Source organism: Lolium rigidum, chromosome 6, assembly GCF_022539505.1.
Source record: "Lolium rigidum isolate FL_2022 chromosome 6, APGP_CSIRO_Lrig_0.1, whole genome shotgun sequence".
NCBI lineage: Eukaryota > Viridiplantae > Streptophyta > Magnoliopsida > Poales > Poaceae > Lolium > Lolium rigidum.
The window spans coordinates 350133391-350152592 of NC_061513.1; the positions used below are offsets into that span (position 1 = coordinate 350133391).

Below are 19202 nucleotides of genomic sequence, written 5' to 3' on the forward strand. Positions count from 1 at the left end.
TTCGTCCAATTCCGAGAATATTGCCCGAACAGCCTTTCCGGAACCAAAAACAGCGAGAAACAAGCAATCGGCCTTTCGGCATCTTGTTAATAGGTTAGTTCCAGTAAAATGCACGAATATGACATAAAGTGTGCATAAAACATGTAGATAACATCAATAATGTGGCATGGAACATAAGAAATTATCGATACGTTGGAGACGTATCACCTATCCCTGACCTCAACCACATCCATGTGGGTGCCAACTCGGGACCGGCTCCTGTAAAGAAGGCATTGGTGATCCCGTCAAAGAACATGCCCGTGCCTCGCAAGTTTTTTGATGGAATGTGGAATCCTATGCCAGACAACGAGGAATTCCATAAACCCATATGCTTGGTCGTCCATTATCATTTTCCAATGGCCTTGTGGTACCCAATGATCGACAGGAATACTATGCCGAAGACAGGGACACCTACATGCACGTTATGATCAATGGTGGTGGCTTCTTCCCGGATGATGGCATTGGGATAGAAGTAATAACTCAAGGGTACGACATCGATGTGGAGCCTTTGTTCGATCAATATGGACAGCCAATGAGCCAAGACACCGTTGTGGATGTTGATGCCAAGGGTGAGAGTGACGGCGATGGTGATGCCGACGGCCAGGACCTGGGCAGCTTCGCCAGCACCGGTGATCCAAAGAAGAAGGTGGGCCAAATGACCACTGGCTATACCGGCGAAGAAGATCAGTGCCTTTGAAAATATTGGGTTGCAATTAGCCAAGATCCTATTTGTGGTGCCGGGAAAAAAGGAGGTCTTATTGGAGGAAGGTCACCCAAAAATTCCCTGAGCGCCGGCAACAAGCTTCCTTCCGAATTCATAGCGACCGCAACCAACTATCAATCCAAAAAGGATGGGGCTACATCCAACAAGAAACAAGTTTTGTGCAGCGAATGATCGCTTGGTTTCCCACATGGTGTGTAGCCTTCGTGGTGGCCATGTGGTAAGGTCATTGCCATTTTCCTTCCGCCTATGAACATTCTTGTGCATTTTAGCACATCTAACGGTTTGCAAATGTGTGTGTTCCCCGTGCTTTGGAGTACTTCAAGGTTATTTGGAAGAAGGGATACCACAAGGTCCAGTGTTGGAGGAGGGTCAAGGATTGCCCCAAGTGGAGGCTAGGCTATATGAGGCCTACAAACATAGCATCAAGAATGGGAGTAGAGGCGACCATTGATCCTCGAGAAAAAGCCCCGGGCAAGGTGCCCTTCCATCTCAGCCAAGGAGCCACAAGGCCACCAAGGAAAATCTGATGTGTGATGCTTTGACACTTGTGTTGAGTGAGACCTTGAAGGCGTTAATGGCTGAGAAAGAGGAGGCCATTGTCAAGAGGAGGGAGAAGAGGTGCCGAGAGAAAGAGGCCATATGTGCCACCTTCATCGACCTCACCAAACAAGCTATACAAGTCCAAACGTTTGAGGCTGAGGGCAAGTTGCTCGTGGAGGAGAGCCAGATGCTCGCCGACTTGAGCCTCATGGTGCCAGGACAAAGGGTTGGTTTGAGAAGAAGCGAGCCATCATCCTCCATAGATGTTGGCTCAACACCTCTCGCTCCTAAGAGGAAGAGAATCAATCATCTTGAGTTGGTGAGCAAAGATTGGAAGGGTATGCCTACGGAAGAGTTTATCAAGGCCCGAATCAAATTTAATCCCTATGAGCATCCGCCAACTGATATGGATGAAATGTTATATTGCAAGATATGTCACCATATATATGAGTTCTTTTGTGGCGGATTTGCACACCCAGTTGTTCGCCAAAAACATATGGATGTTGATTTCATTGCTGAGCATTATCCAGAGGCGATGGCCATATGCAAGCATCATGATGTTGTCAAGCTCGAGCCCCTCGAGCAATACTACAGTGTTGAGCTAGTTATGCAATTCTATACTCTGCCGTTCACTTCCATGAGGATGATGCCGACTTGGATGAGTAGCAGAAAGTGGTACACTCGCACCTTGTGCATTGTTGGGTTATGAAGTGAAGGATCCATGTGACTCGTACTACAGGAGGATTCACTCTCCAAAGAACTCTTACCACTTTGATATGTATCTCTAAGTCTTCTATACCCCTGGAGATGGTGAGTTGTATGCTCCCTACATTGTTCATATGACTGATACGTCTCAAACGTATCTATAATTTCTTATGTTCCATGCTACTTTTATGATGATACTCACATGTTTTATACACATTATATGTCATTATTATGCATTTTCCTGCACTAACCTATTGACGAGATGCCGAAGAGCCAGTTGCTGTTTTCTGTTGTTTTTGGTTTCAGAAATCCTACAAAGGAAATATTCTCGGAATTAGACGAAATCAACGCCCAGGGTCTTATTTTTCCACGAAGCTTCCAGAAGACCGAAAGGGAAACGAAGTGGGGCGACGAGGCGCCGACACAACAGGGCGGCGCGGCCCAGGTCTTGGCCGCGCGGCCCTGGCGTGTGGGGCCCTCGTGTCGCCCCTAAACCTACCCTTCCGCCTACTTAAAGCCTTCGTCGCGAAACCCTCTGTACCGAGAGCCACGATACGGAAAACCTTCCAGAGACGCCGCCGCCAATCCCATCTCGGGGATTCAGGAGATCGCCTCTGGCACCCTGCCGGAGAGGGGAATCATCTCCCGGAGGTCTCTTCATCGCCATGATCGCATCCGGATCGATGTGTGAGTAGTTCACCCCTGGACTATGGGTCCATAGCAGTAGCTAGATGGTTGTCTTCTCCTCATTGTGCTATCATGTTAGATCTTGTGATCTGCCTATCATGATCAAGATCATCTATTTGTAATGCTACATGTTGTGTTTGTTGGGATCCGATGAATATTGAATACTATGTCAAGTTGATTATCAATCTATCATATATGTTGTTTATGTTCTTGCATGCTCTCCGTTGCTAGTAGAGGCTCGGCCAAGTTGATACTTGTAACTCCAAGAGGGAGTATTTATGCTCGATAGTGGGTTCATGCCTCCATTGAATGCGGGACGAGTGACGGAAAGTTCTAAGGTTGTGGATGTGCTTGTTGCCACTAGGGATAAAACATCAATGCTTTGTCTAAGGATATTTGTGTTGATTACATTACGCACCATACTTAATGCAATTGTCTCGTTGTTTGCAACTTAATACCGGAAGGGGTTCGGATGATAACCCGAAAGTGGACTTTTTAGGCATAGATGCATGCTTGGATAGCGGTCTATGTACTTTGTCGTAATGCCCTGATTAAATCTCATAGTACTCATCATGATATATGTATGTGCATTGTTATGCCTTCTTTATTTGTCAATTTCCCAACTGTAATTCGTTCACCCAACATGCTATTTATCTTATGGAAGAGACACCACTAGTGAACTGTGGACCCCGGTCCATTCTTTACATCTGAAATACAATCTACTGCAATACTTGTTCTTTACTGTTCTCCGCAAACAAACATCATCTTCCATACTATACGGTAAATCCTTTGTTTACAGCAAGTCGGTGAGATTGACAACCTCACTGTTACGTTGGGGCAAAGTTCTTTGATTGTGTTGTGCAGGTTCCACGTTGGCGCCGGAATCCCTGGTGTTGCGCCACACTACACTCCGTCACCAACGACCTTCACGTGATCCTTGACTCCTACTGGTTCGATAAACCTTGGTTTCTTATCGAGGGAAAACTTGCTACTGTACGCATCACACCTTCCTCTTGGGGTTCCCAACGGACATGTGTTAACTGCACGCATCAAGCACTTTTTCTGGCGCCGTTGCCGGGGAGATCAAGACACGCTGCAAGGGGAGTCTCCCACATCCAATCTCTTTACTTTGTTTTTGTCTTGCTTTACTTTATTTTATTTACTACTTTGTTTGCTCTTATATCAAAAATACAAAAAAATAGTTGCTAGCTTTACTTTATTTACTGTCTTGTTTGCGTTCTCTATATCAAAAACACAAAAAATTAGTTACTTGCATTTACTTTATTTTATTATCATGACTAGTCCTGTAGTTGTTACTCTATCACCTGAGGAATCGATCTTCACTTTTAAACAAAGTAGTGAAGAGAGTTTTAAAGAAGCTTGGTCTAGAATTTTTGATTCTTATAGTAAAACTGAACCTAAAATGACCCTAAGTTTGCTTCTTAGTAACTTTTATTTTGGGCTTATTCTTCGCTATAGATATGCCTTGGATGCTCGTAGTGGGAGGAGATTTCCTTCACTGTGATGGGGATCAAGCTTTTAATGCCATAAAAAAATTGGTTACATCATCTAGCTCCGCTAATAATTTTGATCCATCTCTTGTTAGCATTTATAATAGATTAAACACTCTTGAGACAAATGTATCTTGCTTAAAAGAAGGGTATAGTCGGATTCGTGAGCATTTTGATTATGTTCCAATAAACTCTGAACCTTCAAAGTGGGACCCTACTATTAAAGTTACTATTGATGGTAAAAAAAATTAATGCCCGTTGTGATATTATGACTGAATTTTGCCTTATGTCTGAAAGTATTTATGAATCTTTGACACTTTGGGGACTTACTGAAGGTGGAGAAGGAATAACTCTTACTGATAACTCTGTTATAACTCCTAAGGGAATAGCTGAAGGAGTATTCACAACCCTTCTTGGAAGAACGGTATCCACTGATTATCTCGTTATTGAATGTGTAGGGATAGGACAAATCACACTTGGAAGATCCCTGCTGAAACTCTTGGGAGCAACCATAGGTGTGGGGAAAGGCACTCTAAATTCCTTTGTACCGGGATGTGGTCATATACTCCCTAAACCAAAGAGTAAGAAGTAGAGTAAGAAGGGTAGGCGCAAAGCCCCTGGTAAGAATGCCAATGCTTCATCTCTTGATAATACTTGATTCACACTTTCTGCGCCTAGCTGAAAGGCGTTAAAGAAAAGCGCTTATGGGAGACAACCCATTATTTTACTTCTGCACTTTTGTTTTATATTTGAGTCTTGGAAGTTGTTACTACTGTAGCAACCTCTCCTTATCTATATTTTATTGCAGTGTTGTGCCAAGTAAGTCTTTGATAGTAATATTGATACTAGATTTGGATTACTCCGCAGAAACAGATTTCTTACTGTCACGAATTTGAGTAGCATTCTCTGTAGGTAACTCAGAAAAATCTGCCAATTTACGTGCGTGATCCTCAGATATGTACGCAACTTTCATTCAATTTGAGCATTTTCATCTGAGCAAGTTAAGTGCCCCAGAAAAATTCGTCTTTACGGACTGTTCTGTTTTGACAGATTCTGCCTTTTATTTCGCATTGCCTGTTTTGCTATGCTTGATGGATTTCTTTGCTCCATTAACTTTCAGTAGCTTTGTGCAATGTCCAGAAGTGTTAAGAATGATTATGTCACCTCTGAATATATGAATTTTCAATTATGCGCTAACCCTCTAATGATTTTGTTTTGAGTTTGGTGTGGAGGAAGTTTTCAAGGGTCAAGAGAGGAGGAGGATACAATATGATCAAGAAGAGTGAAAAGTCTAAGCTTGGGGATGCCCCCGTGGTTCATCCCTGCATATTTCAAGAAGACTCAAGCATCTAAGCTTGGGTATGCCTGATGCGTGCAGTTAACACACGTCCGTTGGGAACCCCAAGAGGAAGGTGTGATGCGTACAGTAGCAAGTTTTCTCTCAGTAAGAAACCAAGGTTAGCGAACCAGTAGGAGTCAAGGAACACGTGAAGGTTGTTGGTGACGGAGTGTAGTGCGGCGCAACACCAGGGATTCTGGCGCCAACGTGGAACCTGCACAACACAATCAAAGTACTTTGCCCCAACGTAACAGTGAGGTTGTCAATCTCACCGGTGATACGTCTCAAACGTATCTATAATTTCTTATGTTCCATGCTACTTTTATGATGATACTCACATGTTTTATACACATTATATGTCATTATTATGCGTTTTCCGGAACTAACCTATTGACGAGATGCCGAAGTGCCAGTTCTCGTTTTCTGCTGTTTTTGGTTTCAGAAATCCTAGTAAGGAAATATTCTCGGAATTGGACGAAATCAACGCCCGAGCATCTTAGAATTCCACGAAGCTTCCGGAACACCCGAGAGGTACCGGAGGGGAGCCCCGGTGGCCCCACACGTGTGGGCGGCGCGGCCAAGGAGCCGGGCGCGCCGCCCGTTGTGTGGTGGCCCCGGACCCCCTCCGACTCCGCCTCTTCGCCTATTTAAAGGTCCCCGACCTAAATCTTCGATAAGAAAAAGCCACGGTACGAGAAACCTTCCAGAGCCGCCGCCATCGCGAAGCCAAGATCTGGGGGACAGGAGTCTCTGTTCCGGCACGCCGCCGGGATGGGGAAGTGCCCCCGGAAGGCTTCTCCATCAACAACACCGCCATCTTCATCACCGCTGCTGTCTCCCATGAGGAGGGAGTAGTTCTCCCTCGAGGCTAAGGGTTGTACCGGTAGCTATGTGGTTAATCTCTCTCCTATGTACTTCAATACAATGATCTCATGAGCTGCCTTACATGATTGAGATTCATATGAGTTTTGTATCACTATTAGTCTATGTGCTACTCTTGTGATGTTATTAAAGTAGTCTATTCCTCCTTCACGGTGTAATGGTGACAGTGTGTGCATCGTGTAGTACTTGGCGTAGGTTATGATCATAATCTCTTGTAGGTTAGGAGTTAATTATTACTATGATAGTATTGATGTGATTTATTCCCCCTTCATAGTGTAAAGGTGACAGTTTGTATGCTATGTTAGTACTCGGTTTAAATTGCAAAGATCTATTATGCTCTAAAGGTTACTTAAATATGAACATCGAATGTTGTGGCGCTTGTTAACTCCGGCTTGAGGGAGCTCTTGTAGCCCTACACAACGAATGGTGTTCATTATCAAACAAGAGTATATGTAGCACAAAGGAAGAGAACTTATTTATTTATGTGATCAATGTTGAGAGTGTCCACTAGTGAAAGTATGATCCCTAGGCCTTGTTTCCAATACGCAATCATCGCTTGTTTACTTGCTTTTACTGCATCTTTACTTCCTGCAATATTACTACCATCAACTGCACGCCAGCAAGCACTTTTTTGGCGCCGTTACTACTGCTCATATTCATTCATACCACTTGTATTTCACTATCTCTTCGCCGAACTAGTGCACCTATACATCTGACAAGTGTATTAGGTGTGTTGGGGACACAAGAGACTTCTTGTATCGTGATTGCGGTGGTTGCTTGAGAGGGATATCTTTGACCTCTTCCTCCCCGAGTTCGATAAACCTTGGGTGATCCACTTAAGGGAAACTTGCTGCTGTTCTACAAACCTCTCGCTCTTGGAGGCCCAACACTGTCTACAAGAATAGAAGCACCCGTAGACATCAAGCACTTTTCTGGCGCCGTTGCCGGGGAGGAAAGGTAAAAGGCACTCATACTCCGGTCCCAGGTAACTAAGTACTTTTCTATTGCTGTTGTGTGTGTGCTCGAAGCTATTTCCTTCAGATCCTGCAATTGCATCTTTTTGTTTCTTGTTAAACACTAGTAAGGCATAATGGAAAACATCTGTGAGCTTTTTAAACTATTTCCTGAGTCAAGACATGAATGGTTTAATGCGAAAATTAAAAAACCTATGAAACCTTATTTGCATGCTAGTAGTAATATTAGTATGAACGTTTTGAACACCATTGTTGATAATGATATAGAAAATTCTAAGCTTGGGGAGGTCGGTTTTGATGAAAATGATCTCTTTAGCCCTCCGGGTATTGAGGAGAAAGTTTATGTTGATTATGATATGCCTCCCATATATGATGATTATAATGATAGTGGTCTTTTGGTGCCGCCTACTATGGAGGATAAGTTTAATTATGATTACAATATGCCTCCTATATTTAATGATGAGAATAATAATGATAGCTACTTTGTTGAATTTGCTCCCACTACAACTAATAAAATTGATTATACTTATGTGGAGAGTAATGATACTTTTATGCATGTGAATAAGAATGTTTTATGTGATACTTATATTGTTGAGTTTGTTCATGATGCCTCTGAAAGTTATTATGAGAGAGGAAAATATGGTTGTAGAAATTTTCATGTTACTAAAACACCTCTCTTTTTGCTGAAAATCTTGAAGTTGCGCTTGTCTAGTTTTCCTATGCTTGTTGCATTATGCCTACATGACTTGTTTATTTACAAGATTCCTTTTCATAGGAAGTGGGTTAGGCTTAAATTTGTTTTGAATTTGCTTCTTGATGCTCTCTTTTGCTTCAACTCTTATTTCTTGGGAGTGCATCATTAAAACTGTTGAGCCCATCTTAATGGCTATAAAGAAAGCACTTCTTGGAAGATAACCCATGTTTTTATTTTGCTACAGTACTTTTGTTTTATATTTGAGTCTTGGAAGTTGTTACTACTGTAGCAACCTCTCCTTATCTTATTTTATTGCATTGTTGTGCCAAGTAAAGTCTTTGATAGTAATGTTGATACTAGATTTGGATTACTGCGCGAAACAGATTTCGTCCGTCACGAATTTGGGCAGGGTTCTCTCGTAGGTAACTCAGAAAAATCTGCCAATTTACGTGCGTGATCCTCGGATATGTACGCAACTTTCATTCAATTTGAGTATTTTCATCCGAGCAAGTCCAAGTGCCTCTAAAAAATTCGTCTTTACGGACTCGTTCGTTTTGACAGATTCCGCCTTTTATTTCGCATTGCCTCTTTTGCTCGTGTTGGATGGATTTCTTTGTTCCATTGACTTCCAGTAGCTTTGGGCAATGTCCAGAAGTGTTAAGAATGATTGTGTCACCTCTGAACATGTGAATTTTTTGATTATGCACTAACCCTCTAATGAGTTTGTTTCGAGTTTGGTGTGGAGGAAGTTTTCAAGGGTCAGGAGAGGAGGATGATATACTATGATCAAGAAGAGTGAAAAGTCTAAGCTTGGAGATGCCCCTGTGGTTCATCCCTGCATATTTCAAGAAGACTCAAGCGTCTAAGCTTGGGGATGCCCAAGGCATCCCCTTCTTCATCGACAACTTATCAAGTTTCTTCTCTTGAAACTATATTTTTATTCGGTCACATCTTATGTACTTTACTTGGAGCGTATGTGTGCTTTTATTTTCGTTTTGTTATTTTCATTCTCTGAATAAATTCATGTTTGTGTGGGAGAGAGACACGCTCCGCTGTTGCGTATGAACACATGTGTTCTTAGCTTTACTCTTAATGTTCATGGTGAAGGTTGAAACTGCTTCGTTCATTGTTATATGGTTGGAAACAGAAAATGCTGCATGTGGTGATTGGTATAATGTCTTGAATAATTTGATACTTGGCAATTGTTGTGCTCATATAGATCATGTTTAAGCTCTTGCATCATGTACTTTGTACCTATTAATGAAGAACTACATAGAGCTTGTTAAAATTTGGTTTGCATGATTGGTCTCTAGAGTCTAGATATTTTCTCGGTTAAGGTGTTTGAACAACAAGGAGACGATGTAAAGTCTTATAATGCTTACAATATGTTCATATGTGAGTCTTGTTGCACCGTTTTATACTTGAGTTTGCTTCAAACAACCTTGCTAGCCTAGCCTTGTATTGAGAGGGAATTCTTCTCGTGCATCCAAATCCTTGAGCCAAAAACTATGCCATTTATGTCCACCATACCTACCTACCACATGGTATTTATCTGCCATTCCAAAGTAAATTACTTGAGTGCTACCTTTAAAATTCTATTCTTTGCCTTTACAATACATAGCTCATGGGAAAATAGCCTTAAAAGCTATTGTGGTGAAGAATATGTACTTATGTATCTTATTTCTTAATAAGTTGCTTGTTGAGCGGTAACCATGTTTCTGGGGACGCCATCAACTTTTACCTTTGTTGAATATCATGTGAGTTGCTATGCATGTTTGTCATGTCTGAAGTAAGGGCGATTTTCATGATCAAATGGTTTGAGTGTGCATATTGTTAGAGAATAACATTGGGCCGCTAACTAAAGCCATGAATCATGGTGGAAGTTTCAGTTTTGACACAAATCCTCAATCTCTTATGAGAATATTATCTGTTGTTGAATGCTTAAGAATTAAAAGAGGAGTCCATTATCTGTTGTCTATGTTGTCCCGGTATGGATGTCTAAGTTGAGAATAATCAAAAGCGAGAAATCCAATGCGAACTTTCTCCTTAGACCTCTGTACGAGCGGCATAGAGGTACCCCTTTGTGACACTTGGTTGAAACATATGTATGCAATGATAATCCATGTTAATCCAAGCTAATTAGGACAAGGTGCGAGCACTATTGGTAATCTATGCATGAGGCTTGCAACTTATAGGATATCTTATACATAACGCATATGCTTTATTACTACCGTTGACAAAATTGCTTCTATGTTTTCAAAATAAAAGCTCTAGCACAAAAATAGTAATCCATGCTTCCCTCCTCGAAGGGCCTATCTTCTACTTTATTGTTGAGTCAGTTTACCTATTCCTTCTATCTTAGAAGCAAATACTTGTGTAAACTGTGTGCATTGATTCTTACATGTTTACTTATTGCACTTGTTATATTGCTTTATGTTGACATTTATCCATGAGATATACATGTTACAAGTTGAAAGCAATTGCTGAAACTTAATCATCCTTTGTGTTGCTTCAATGCCTTCTACCTTGAATTTATTGCTTATGAGTAACTCTTATGCAAGTCTTATTGATGCTTGTCTTGAAAGTACTATTCATGAAAAGTCTTTGCTATATGATTCAGTTGTTTAGTCATTATCTTTACTATCACTTCATTCACTTCATATGCTTTACAATAGTATTGATCAAGATCATGTTGGTAGCATGTCACTTAAGAAATTATCTTTGTTATCGTTTACCTACTCGAGGGTGAGTAGGAACTAAGCTTGGGGATGCTTGATACGTCTCAAACGTATCTATAATTTCTTATGTTCCATGCTACTTTTATGATGATACTCACATGTTTTATACACATTATATGTCATTATTATGCGTTTTCCGGAACTAACCTATTGACGAGATGCCGAAGTGCCGGTTCTCGTTTTCTGCTGTTTTTGGTTTCAGAAATCCTAGTAAGGAAATATTCTCGGAATTGGACGAAATCAACGCCCAGCATCTTAGAATTCCACGAAGCTTCCAGAACACCCGAGAGGCACCAGAGGGGAGCCCTGGTGGCCCCACACGTGTGGGCGGCGCGGCCAAGGAGCCAGGCGCGCCGCCCTGTTGTGTGGTGGCCCCAGACCCCCTCCGACTCCGCCTCTTCGCCTATTTAAAGGTCCCTGACCTAAATCTTCGATAAGAAAAAGCCACGGTACGAGAAACCTTCCAGAGCCGCCGCCATCGCGAAGCCAAGATCTGGGGGACATGAGTCTCTGTTCCGGCACGCCGCCGGGACGGGGAAGTGCCCCCGGAAGGCTTCTCCATCAACACCACCGCCATCTTCATCACCACTGCTGTCTCCCATGAGGAGGGAGTAGTTCTCCCTCGAGGCTAAGGGCTGTACCGGTAGCTATGTGGTTAATCTCTCTCCTATGTACTTCAATACAATGATCTCATGAGCTGCCTTACATGATTGAGATTCATATGAGTTTTGTATCACTATTAGTCTATGTGCTACTCTTGTGATGTTATTAAAGTAGTCTATTCCTCCTTCACGGTGTAATGGTGACAAGTGTGTGCATCGTGTAGTACTTGGCGTAGGTTATGATCATAATCTCTTGTAGGTTATGGAGTTAATTATTACTATGATAGTATTGATGTGATTTATTCCCCCTTCATAGTGTAAAGGTGACAAGTGTGTATGCTATGTTAGTACTCGGTTTAAATTGCAAAGATCTATTATGCTCTAAAGGTTACTTAAATATGAACATCGAATGTTGTGGCGCTTGTTAACTCCGGCTTGAGGGAGCTCTTGTAGCCCTACACAACGAATGGTGTTCATTATCAAACAAGAGTATATGTAGCACAAAGGAAGAGAACTTATTTATTTATGTGATCAATGTTGAGAGTGTCCACTAGTGAAAGTATGATCCCTAGGCCTTGTTTCCAATACTGCAATCATCGCTTGTTTACTGTTTTACTGCATCTTTACTTCCTGCAATATTACTACCATCAACTGCATGCCAGCAAGTACTTTTCTGGCGCCGTTACTACTGCTCATATTCATTCATACCACTTGTATTTCACTATCTCTTCGCCGAACTAGTACACCTATACATCTGACAAGTGTATTAGGTGTGTTGGGGACACAAGAGACTTCTTGTATCGTGATTGCAGGGTTGCTTGAGAGGGATATCTTTGACCTCTTCCTCCCTGAGTTCGATAAACCTTGGGTGATCCACTTAAGGGAAACTTGCTGCTGTTCTACAAACCTCTGCTCTTGGAGGCCCAACACTGTCTACAAGAATATAAGCACCCGTAGACATCAACCGGCTTGCTGTAAACAAAGGATTAATTGTATAGTGTGGAAGATGATGTTTGTTTGCGAAGAACAGTAAAGAACAATTGCAGTAGATTGTATTTCAGATGTAAAGAATGGACCGGGGTCCACAGTTCACTAGTGGTGTCTCTCCCATAAGATAAATAGCATGTTGGGTGAACGAATTACAGTTGGGCAATTGACAAATAAAGAAGACATAACAATGCACATACATATATCATGATGAGTACTATGAGATTTAATCAGGGAATTACGACAAAGTACATAGACCGCTATCCAGCATGCATCTATGCCTAAAAAGTCCACCTTCAGGTTACCATCCGAACCCCTTCCGGTATTAAGTTGCAAACAACAGACAATTGCATTAAGTATGGTGCGGAATGTAATCAACACAAATATCCTTAGACAAAGCATCGATGTTTTATCCCTAGTGGCAACAGACACATCCACAACCTTAGAACTTTCCGTCACTCGTCCCGGATTCAATGGAGGCATGAACCCACTATCGAGCATAAATACTCCCTCTTGGAGTTACAAGTATCAACTTGGCCAGAGCCTCTACTAGCAACGGAGAGCATGCAAGAACATAAACAACATATATATGATAGATTGATAATCAACTTGACATAGTATTCAATATTCATCGGATCCCAACAAACACAACATGTAGCATTACAAATAGATGATCTTGATCATGATAGGCAGCTCACAAGATCTAACATGATAGCACAATGAGGAGAAGACAACCATCTAGCTACTGCTATGGACCCATAGTCCAGGGGTGAACTACTCACACATCGATCCGGAGGCGATCATGGCGATGAAGAGCCCTCCGGGAGATGATTCCCCTCTCCGGCAGGGTGCCGGAGGCGATCTCCTGAATCCCCCGAGATGGGATTGGCGGCGGCGGCGTCTCTGGAAGGTTTTCCGTATCGTGGCTCTCGGTACTGGGGGTTTCGCGACGAAGGCTTTAAATAGGCGGAAGGGTAGGTTTAGGGGCGGCACGAGGGCCCCACACGCCAGGGCCGCGCGGCCAAGACCTGGGCCGCGCCGCCCTGTTGTGTCGGCGCCTCGTCGCCCCACTTCGTTTCCCTTTCGGTCTTCTGGAAGCTTCGTGGAAAAATAAGACCCCGGGCGTTGATTTCGTCTAATTCCGAGAATATTTCCTTTGTAGGATTTCTGAAACCAAAAACAAGCAGAAAACAAGAATCGGCTCTTCGGCATCTCGTCAATTGGTTAGTGCCGGAAAATGTATAATAATGACATATAATGTGTATAAAACATGTGAGTATCATCATAAAAGTAGCATGGAACATAAGAAATTATGGATACGTTTGAGACGTATCAATGCCCAAGGCATCCCCTTCTTCATCGACAATTATCAGGTCACCTCTAGTGAAACTATATTTTTATTCAGTCACATCTTATGTGCTTTACTTGGAGCGTCTGTTTGTTTTTATTTTTGTTTTTGTTTGAATAAAATCGGATCCTAGCATTCTTTGTTTGGGAGAGAGACACGCTCCGCTGTTGCATATGAACACATGTGTTCTTAGCTTTACTCTTAATGTTCATTGCGAAGGTTGAACTACTTCGTTCATTGATATATGGTTGGAAATAGAAAATGCTTCATGTGGTAATTGGTATAATGTCTTGAATAATTTGATACTTGGCAATTGTTGTGCTCATATGGATCATGTTTAAGCTCTTGCATCATGTACTTTGCACCTATTAATGAAGAACTACATAGAGCTTGTTAAAATTTGGTTTGCATGATTGGTCTTTAGAGTCTAGATATTTTCTGGTTAAGGTGTTTGAACAACAAGGAGACGATGTAAAGTGTTATAATGCTTACAATATGTTCATATGTGAGTCTTGTTGCACCGTTTTATACTTGAGTTTGCTTCAAACAACCTTGCTAGCCTAGCCTTGTATTGAGAGGGATTACTTCTCGTGCATCCAAATACTTGAGCCAAAAACTATGCCATTTGTGTCCACCATACCTACCTACTACATGGTATTTCTCTGCCATTCCAAAGTAAATTACTTGAGTGCTACCTTTAAAATTCTATTCTTTGTCTTTGCAATATATAGCTCATGGGAAAATAGCCTTAAAAACTATTGTGGTGAAGAATATGTACTTATGTATCTTATTTCTTAATAATTTGCTTGTTGAGCGGTAACCATGTTTCTGGGGACGCCATCAACTTTTACCTTTGTTGAATATAATGTGAGTTGCTATGCATGTTCGTCTTGTCTGAAGTAAGGGCGATTTTCATGATCAAATGGTTTGAGTATGCATATTGTTAGAGAAGAAAATTGGGCCGCTAACTAAAGCCATGAATCATGGTGGAAGTTTCAGTTTGGACACAAATCCTCAATCTCTTATGAGAATATTATCTGTTGTTGAATGCTTAAGCATTAAAGAGGAGTCCATTATATGTTGTCTATGTTGTCCCGGTATGGATGTCTAAGTTGAGAATAATCAAAAGCGAGAAATCCAATGCGAACTTTCTCCTTAGACCTCTGTACAGGCGGCATAGAGGTACCCCTTTTTGACACTTGGTTGAAACATATGTTATGCAATGATAATCCATGTTAATCCAAGCTAATTAGGACAAGGTGCAAGCACTATTGGTATACTATGCATGAGGCTTGCAACTTATAGGATATCTTATACATAACACATATGATTTATTACTACCGTTGACAAAATTGTTTCTATGTTTTCAAAATGAAAAGCTCTAGCACAAAAATAGTTATCCATGCTTCCCTCTGCGAAGGGCCATTTTTCTACTTTATTGTTGAGTCAGTTTACCTACTTCTTTCTATCTTAGAAGCAAACACTTGTGTAAACTGTGTGCATTGATTCTTACATGTTTACCTATTGCACTTGTTATATTACTTTATGTTGACAATTATCCATAAGATATATATGTTGAAGTTGAAAGCAACCGCTGAAACTTATATCTTCCTTTGTGTTGTTTCAAAGCTTTCTACTAAGAATTTATTGCTTTATGAGTAACTCTTATGCAAGTCTTATTGATGCTTGTCTTGAAAGTATTATTCATGAAAAGTCTTTGCTATATGATTCATTTGTTTACTCATTGTCTTCATCATTGCTTCGAATCGCTGCATTCATCTCATGTGCTTTACAATAGTATTGATCAAGATTATGATAGCATGTCACTTCAGAAATTATCCTTGTTATCGTTTACCTACTCGAGGGCGAGTAGGAACTAAGCTTGGGGATGCTTGATACGTCTCAAACGTATCTATAATTTCTTATGTTCCATGCTACTTTTATGATGATACTCACATGTTTTATACATATTATATGTCATTATTATGCATTTTCCGGCACTAACCTATTGACGAGATGCCGAAGAGCCAGTTGCTGTTTTCTGCTGTTTTTGGTTTCAGAAATCCTACAAAGGAAATATTCTCGTGATGGCTATAGTGTGGTGAAGGATGTGGATAGTGTGATATGTGTTGGTCATTGATGCGTGCAGTTAACACACGTCCGTTGGGAACCCCAAGTGGAAGGTATGATGCGTATAGAAGCAAGTTTCCCTCAGTAAGAAACCAAGGTTTATCGAACCAGTAGGAGCCAAGAAGCACGTTGAAGGTTGATGGCGGCGAAGTGTAGTGCGGCGCAACACCAGGGATTCCGGCGCCAACGTGGAACCTCGCACAACACAATCAAAGTACTTTGCCACAACGTAACGAGTGAGGTTGTCAATCTCACCGGCTTGCTGTAACAAAGGATTAGATGTATAGTGTGGAAGATGATGTTTGTTTGCGAAGAACAAGTAAAGAACAAGTATTGCGATAGATTGTATTTCAGATGTAAAGAATGGACCAGGGTCCACGAGTTCGATAGTGGTGTCTCTCCCATAAGATAAATAGCATGTTGGGTGAACAAATTACAGGTTGGGCAATTGACAAATAAAGAAGGCATAACAATGCACATACATATATCATGATGAGTACTATGAGATTTAATCGGGGCATTACGACAAAGTACATAGACCGCTATCCGACATGCATCTATGCCTAAATAGTCCACTTTCAGGTTATCATCCGAACCCCTTCCGGTATTAAGTTGCAAGCAACAGACAATTGCATTAAGTATGGTGTGTAATGTAATCAACACAAATATCCTTAGACAAAGCATCGATGTTTTATCCCTAGTGGCAACAGCACATCCACAACCTTAGAACTTTTTGTCACTGTCCCAGGTTCAATGGAGGCATGAACCCACTATCGAGCATAAATACTCCCTCTTGGAGTTACAAGTATCAACTTGGCCAGAGCCTCTACTAGCAACGGAGAGCATGCAAGAACATAAACAACATATATGATAGATTGATAATCAACTTGACATAGTATTCAATATTCATCGGATCCCAACAAACACAACATGTAGCATTACAAATAGATGATCTTGATCATGATAGGCAGCTCACAAGATCTAATATGATAGCACAATGAGGAGAAGACAACCATCTAGCTACTGCTATGGACCCATAGTCCAGGGGTGAACTACTCACACATCGATCCGGAGGCGATCATGGCGATGCGAGGCCCTCCGGAGATGATTCCCCTCTCCGGCAGGGTGCCGGAGGCGATCTCCTGAATCCCCCGAGATGGGATTGGCGGCGGCGGCGTCTGTGGAAGGTTTTCCGTATCGTGGCTATCAGTACAGAGGGTTTCGCGACGAAGGCTTTAAGTAGGTGGAAGGGCGGAGTCGGAGGAGTCACAGGGGCCCCACACGCTAGGGTCACGCGGGCCCCCCTTAGGCCACGCCACCCTAGTGTGGCGGCGCCCCGTGGCCCCACTTCGTTTCTCCCTCGGTCTTCTGGAAGCTTCGTGAAAAAATAAGCCCCTGGGCGTTGATTTCGTCCAATTCCGAGAATATTTCCTAACTAGGATTTCGAAACCAAAAACAGCAGAAAACAAAGAATCGGCTCTTCGGCATCTCGTCAATAGGTTAGTGCCGGAAAATGCATAATAATGACATATAATCTGTATAAAACATGTGAGTATCATCATAAAAGTAGCATGGAACATAAGAAATTATAGATACGTTTGGGACGTATCAAGCATCCCCAAGCTTAGTTCCTACTCGCCCTCGAGTAGGTAAACGATAACAAAGATAATTTCTGAAATGACATGCTATCATAATCTTGATCAATACTATTGTAAAGCATATGAGATGAATGCAGCGATTCGAAGCAATGATGAAGACAATGAGTAAACAACTGAATCATATAGCAAAGACTTTTCATGAATAATACTTTCAAGACAAGCATCAATAAGACTTGCATAACAGTTAACTCATAAGCAATAAATTCTTAGTAGAAAGCTTTGAAACAACACAAAGGAAGATATAAGTTTCAGCGGTTGCTTTCAACTTCAACATGTATATCTCATGGATAGTTGTCAACACAAAGCAATATAACAAGTGCAATAGGTAAACATGTAAGAATCAATGCACACAGTTGACACAAGTGTTTGCTTCTAAGATAGAAAGAATAGGTAAACTAACTCAACAATAAAGTAGAAGAATGGCCCTTCGCAGAGGGAAGCATGGATTACTATATTTGTGCTAGAGCTTTTCATTTTAAAAACATAGAAACAATTTTGTCAACGGTAGTAATAAATCATATGTGTTATGTATAAGATAGCCTATAAGTTGCAAGCCTCATGCATAGAATACTAATAGTGCTCGCACCTTGTCCTAATTAGCTTGGATTAACACGGATTATCATTGCATAGCATATGTTTCAACCAAGTGTCACAAAGGGGTACCTCTATGCCGCACTGTACTGCAGGTCTAAGGAGAAAGTTCGCATTGGATTTCTCGCTTTTGATTATTCTCAACTTAGACATCCATACCGGGACAACATAGACAACATATAATGGACTCATCTTTAATGCATAAGCATTTAACAACAGATAATATTCTCGTAAGAGATTGAGGATTTGTGTCCAAACTGAAACTTCCACCATGATTCATGGCTTTAGTTAGCGGCCCAATGTTCTTCTCTAACAATATGCATACTCAAACCATTTGATCATGAAAATCGCCCTTACTTCAGACAAGATGAACATGCATAGCAACTCACATGATATTCAACAAAGGTAAAAGTTGATGGCGTCCCCGAAACATAGTTACCGCTCAACAAGCAACTTATTAAGAAATAAGACACATAAGTACATATTCAATACCACAATAGTTTTTAAGGCTATTTTCCCATGAGCTATGTATTGTAAAGGCAAAGAATAGAAGTTTAAAGGTAGCACTCAAGTAATGTACTTTGGAATGGCAGAGAAATACCATGTGGTAGGTAGGTATGGTGGACACAAATGACATAGTTTTTGGCTCAAGGATTTGGATGCACGAGAAAAATCCCTCTCAATACAAGGCTAGGCTAGCAAGGTTGTTTGAAGCAAACTCAAGTATAAAATGGTGCAGCAAGACTCACATATGAACATATTGTAAGTATTATAAGACTTTACATCGTCTCCTTGTTGTTCAAACACCTTAACCAGAAAATATCTAGACTCTAGAGACCAATCATGCAAACCAAATTTTAACAAGCTCTATGTAGTTCTTCATTAATAGGTGCAAAGTACATGATGCAAGAGCTTAAACATGATCTATATGAGCACAAAAATTGCCAAGTATCAAATTATTCAAGACATTATACCAATTACCACATGCAGCATTTTCCGTTTCCAACCATATATCAATGAACGAAGTAGTTCAACCTTCGCAATGAACATTAA

At 41.2% G+C, this 19202-nt stretch overlaps 1 protein-coding gene across 1 annotated transcript in view; it reads left to right on the plus strand.

Moving 5' to 3' along the window:
* Nucleotides 1–1337: 1337 nt before the first annotated feature.
* Nucleotides 1338–19202, plus strand: part of LOC124664947 (uncharacterized protein K02A2.6-like) — a gene marked incomplete at its 3' end in the record, with an annotated part of 34839 nt that continues 16974 nt past the window's right edge. The window contains exon 1 of the mRNA XM_047202358.1: nucleotides 1338–1529. Coding sequence (XP_047058314.1) covers nucleotides 1338–1529 — 192 coding nt within the window. The remainder of the gene's footprint in view (nucleotides 1530–19202) is intronic.